At 44.0% G+C, this 5,000-nt stretch overlaps 2 protein-coding genes across 2 annotated transcripts in view; both read right to left on the bottom strand.

Annotated features, from left to right (window-relative positions):
* The window catches only part of LOC145396194 (glutathione S-transferase-like), a 14,914-nt gene extending 10,964 nt beyond the window's left edge, over nucleotides 1-3,950 (bottom strand). Inside the window, exons 1-2 of the mRNA XM_080269633.1 lie at nucleotides 3,869-3,950; nucleotides 1,659-1,798 (exon numbers count right to left, since the gene is read on the bottom strand). Coding sequence (XP_080125759.1) covers nucleotides 1,659-1,791 — 133 coding nt within the window. The 5' untranslated portion in view covers nucleotides 1,792-1,798; nucleotides 3,869-3,950. The remainder of the gene's footprint in view (nucleotides 1-1,658; nucleotides 1,799-3,868) is intronic.
* Nucleotides 3,951-4,266: 316 nt separating this feature from the next.
* LOC145396161 (O-acyltransferase like protein-like) overlaps nucleotides 4,267-5,000 on the bottom strand; it is a 20,764-nt gene continuing 20,030 nt past the window's right edge. The window contains exon 18 of the mRNA XM_080269603.1: nucleotides 4,267-4,399. Within this exon, the coding sequence (XP_080125729.1) occupies nucleotides 4,267-4,399 (133 nt within the window). The remainder of the gene's footprint in view (nucleotides 4,400-5,000) is intronic.

The raw sequence follows: 5,000 nt of genomic DNA, 5'->3' as shown, positions 1-5,000 counted from the left end.
AACAGCCTTTGTCTGGTACAGTGCGGTATATTTCGATAACGTTTTTTGCTCTGCTCAGTCTTATAGACTAGAGCTTTAAAATTTAATGACTGATGATAACGAACAGAGGGCTGTATGGCGGAACTTTCAAATGAAAAAATTCTTTTATAAATGTTATTAACTGGCAGTAGTTGCTATTATCTAGGTCACAGTAAAAAGTTTTAGACTGTGATAATGTAATTCTTATGTGAAAATATTGGGTGGGACCAAGCATATATCCCCCACCAGCTATATCATTGGGTGGGCCTGTGCCCCCCCCCACCCCTCCTGGTTCCTACGCCACTGTAGGTAAGGTTAGGGAAAGGCAAGTTAGGCTGGATTAGGCGGGGTTAAGTCAGGTTAGGATAGGTAAAAGAGGTTACATGTGCTCCTTGGTTACTTAATTAACAACACCACACACCACACCACCTCTCAAACACCACACACCTGCACCACACAGTACCCACACGTCATACCACTCACCGCACTGCGCTACAACCACAGCACTACCCCACCACCTCAACTCTTACTCTTCCTGCTACTACTGCTACTACTACTACTACTACTACAGGCAAGCAGCACCCGCCTAACTACACACTCTCACCGCCTGTCATTCATTAATACAACTGAACAGACCAGCTTCAAAACTGCCTTCCTCAGTGTCCTTCCCACGGCGTAGAATGACTTTGTATTTCGAACCAGACGTTTTTATTTATATAAGTTTACATTGAAGAGATATATTTTGCAGGCTGTCAACACACTCTCTCTCTCTCTCAAATACTTTACACCACGCAACCAACATACATCCCTACACATTCTGCCAACTCACTGCCAACACTAGCATACACCATAAACTCCCTGAACATTACCAATACACCATTAGCACTTATTCTACATACTGCCAACACACTGCCAACACCCTATCTACGTACTGCCAACACACTGCCAACACCCGATATACGAACTGCCAACACACTGCCAACACCCGATCTACGTTCTGCCAACACACTGCCAACACCCACCTCTCTTCTTATGACGCCACTGCGTAAACATGCCAGCCCTGTCCTGCGGCTGCCAACATACATTTACTGTGTGCATCTAATTTACTGCCAACACTGTGCCAACACTCAGCTAACACACCCACCTTTCTTCCTCAACGGCCATCCTCTCCAGCAAGTATACCAACATTACCAACACTCCACCTCATTACCAACACTCTACCAACTCATCCACCTTTCTGCCTCTGCGGCCACTGCGTAAACACATCCATCTCATTGCCAACTCACTACCAACACGCCACCATCTCATTACCAACACTCCACATCTTACTACCAACACTCCACATCTCATTACCAACATTCCACATCTCATTACCAACACTCCACATCTCATTACCAACAATCCACATCTCATTACCAACACTCCACATCTCTTTACCAACACTCCACTAACTAACTACCAACACTCCACCTCATTACCAACACCGTGCCAACACTCTACCAACACACTCACCTTTCTTCCTTTGCACTCCACATCTCATTGCCAACACTCCACATCTATTTACCAACACTCCACTAACTAACTACCAACACTCCACCTCATTACCAACACCGTGCCAACACTCTAAACAACACACTCACCTTTCTTCCTTTGCGGCCACTGCGTAAACACCGAAATCCTCTCTTCAGTATACGCCTGAACCAGCACCTTCAGCAGCCAGCGTACGGGCTCACCACGGGCGCGGAGGTCAAGGTAATACAGCTTATACGCCATGGGGGATCTGCGTAAAGGGCGAGCCAGGTCATGTGGGGTCAAGGGAGGCTAAGCTAGATTTGGTTAGAAGTTAGTGTGGGTTGGGTTAGCTGGGGTTTGAGTTGGGTTGATTTGATGTTGTCTGGTGTGGTTAGGTTACACACACACACACACACACACACACACACACACACACACACACACACACACACACACACACACACACACACACACACAACACACACACACACACACACACACACACACACTCTAGATACAGCTGTCTCTATCTGCTGTTCTTGACGTTATCTGACAGCGTATCTTAACCTTAACTGACCTCAGCACAGCCAAGACTAGATCTCCCAGTCCAGCACTCCTTTACATCAAGCTACTGACACCTCACTTACTACACTACTACACTTACTACACTACTACACTTACCACACCACTACAAGGATAAAGTAAAGAGAAGGGCTGCTTAATTTTATACATTCTCCAAAAACAAAGCGTCAGCGACAACAATACCAAGCCAGATCAATAAAAAAAAACCTAATAATGCATTTTCCAGCCCCACCGAAAATTGTATGGTGTGGTGCGGTGCAGAGGTCGGCAACCTGCGGCTGCTCCTGAGCCGCATGCGGCACTTTCAAGACACATTTGCGGCTGCAGGAGCTTCACATATAATCATTTATTCTTTCAGAACTAAGGCATCATATAACTATATTAAAGCACACTGAATAAATTGCAGAACACATTATTATATATTGATTCGCTTTGTGAATATAAGTAGATGGAACAATATCACCGCAATGTTTTGTATAGATTTAGAAGTACTGAAGATTTCTGTTTGTGAGACAATTTCTTGTATTGCGGCTCCGAGACCAGTACATTTTTATAAAACTTAATAATAAATGGCTCTTCTAGCTTCAAGGGTTGCTGACCTCTGGTGTAGTGTGATTATTTTTACTACTACTACTACTACTACTACTGCTGCTGCTGCTGCTGCTACTACTACTACTACTACTACTACTGCTACTGCTATTATTAGTTACTACTACTACTACTACTTACACACACATACATTACACACAGTTGTCATTATCTGGTGTTCCTGGCGGTGTGTGGTGTGGTGTGGTGTGATGTGGTGTAATGAACTTTGGTGTTATGTGGTGTTGACGGTGCATTATCAGTGCTCTTATCACCAGCATTAGCGAACCTCCCATCCACCATCCCCTCACACCACCACCACCACCACCACAACCACCACCATCATCACCACCACCACCACCACCATTATCATCATCATTATCACCACCACCACCACCACCACCACCACCACCACCACACCATCAGGTTCTATATCGCTTATGGTAGAAAATTTTAAGAGATAGACTAAATGAAATCCCTTGTAATCCCTTCACTACCAACCTATTTATTTATTTATTTATGTATTTATTCATTTATTTTTTATCCTCTTGCCACGACCTGTGTTTTATTTGTCGTAGCCGAGTACTTTGTGATAAAAATGCTTTATTATTATTATTGTTATGATGATGATGATGATGATGATGATGATGATTATTGCAGAAGTAGTAGTAGTAGTAGTAGTAGTAGTAGTTGTGGTGGTAGTAGTAGTAGTGGTATGGTAGTGGTGGTTTACGGTATCAACACAGGTGTGCCTTGGAATACCTGAGGCTAATTACTCGTAAGATGTCCACTTACCTACGTACATACATACATACCAACATACATACATACGTACATACATACATACATATATACATACATACATACACAGTAGATAATGACTGCAGGTGTGGAGACACACACACACACACACACACACACACACACACACACACACACACACAGATAGAGAATGATATACAGCTGTGGAGAGAAACACACACACACACACACACACACACACACACACACACACACACACACACACACACACACACACACACACACACACACACACACACACACACACACACACACACACACACACACACACACACACACACACACACACACACACACACACAAAGCTGAGAATGATGACAGCTGTGGAGGGAAATGCACATACACATACCTGAAGTAAAGTGTAACGTCGATCAAGCAGTGTGTGGTAGGCAGGGAGAGCACCACGAACACACACCCTCTCACAGTGCCAGCTGGCGGTACACTGACGGCACTGAGGGGGCGACTGGCGTATTTAAAGTCGCTTTGAAAATTTTTATAGCGCGACTCCTTAGTAGCTTATTTTGATTTCGTAGCGCGTCTCCTGAGCGATTTTTTTTTTGTACCTATTAAACGTTGGCATTATCCTTGATGTTATTACACCAGCGACTTGAGAAGCGAGAGCGAGTGTTATGTTTTGAGCGTCTCTCTCTCTCTTTCTCTCTCTCTCTCTCTCTCACACACACACACACACACACACACACACACACACACACACACACACCTGGTTTAGGTTAGTGAGACAGACAGTCACATAGTTCCTGCGTAGAGAGCATACCCCCGAACCACTGTCTGCATCACCGTTGGCGTATCAGCAGCACGTCTTGCCTGGCTTGCCGTGCACACAGATACACAGATGCCACAGACAGGACGCCTGGTGGTGCTGGGGTGGCGAGAGTGGGATGTATCTGAGATGATGTGGCGTGTGTCCTGAAGCCTGTGTGTGTTGTGTGGTGTGTGTGTTACAGATGGATGGATAGATGAACAGATAGATTGACAGATGAATAGATAGACAGACAGATACATAGACAGGTACATAGACACACAGAGAGAGAGAGAGAGAGAGAGAGAGAGAGAGAGAGAGAGAGAGAGAGAGAGAGAGAGAGTCGTGGTTAAATCAAACGCGTTATACCCCACACATTATATTACCACAGGGCACTTGACCAGAACATCATTTTGCAAAACTCCATTCACCTTAACTTGACCCAGATTCTACCGGTAGCCCTTTTGCAGCTTAGGTCAGTAGCTTAGTTTGGAATAAGACTGCGTTACCTCTTGACAGCCTTTTCCACTTCTTCGTGACTAGCATCATATTTAAGTGTTAATTTCCTGTTACAACTGAACATTGAAGATGAAGAGATGGTAATTTTAGGCCAGGTTGAACTAAAAAGGTTACAGTATAGTAGTGACAGATATATTGTATCTAATAAATAAACTAATAAATGAATAAATGAATAAATAAATAAATAAACTAGATCAAGGAA

The sequence above is a fragment of the Coenobita brevimanus genome, chromosome 35 (assembly GCF_032717465.1).
Source record: "Coenobita brevimanus isolate Jiangsu-jjx chromosome 35, ASM3271746v2, whole genome shotgun sequence".
NCBI lineage: Eukaryota > Metazoa > Arthropoda > Malacostraca > Decapoda > Coenobitidae > Coenobita > Coenobita brevimanus.
The sequence above is the reverse complement of the archived record's forward strand: the minus strand, read 5'-3'. Positions and strand labels throughout refer to the sequence as shown.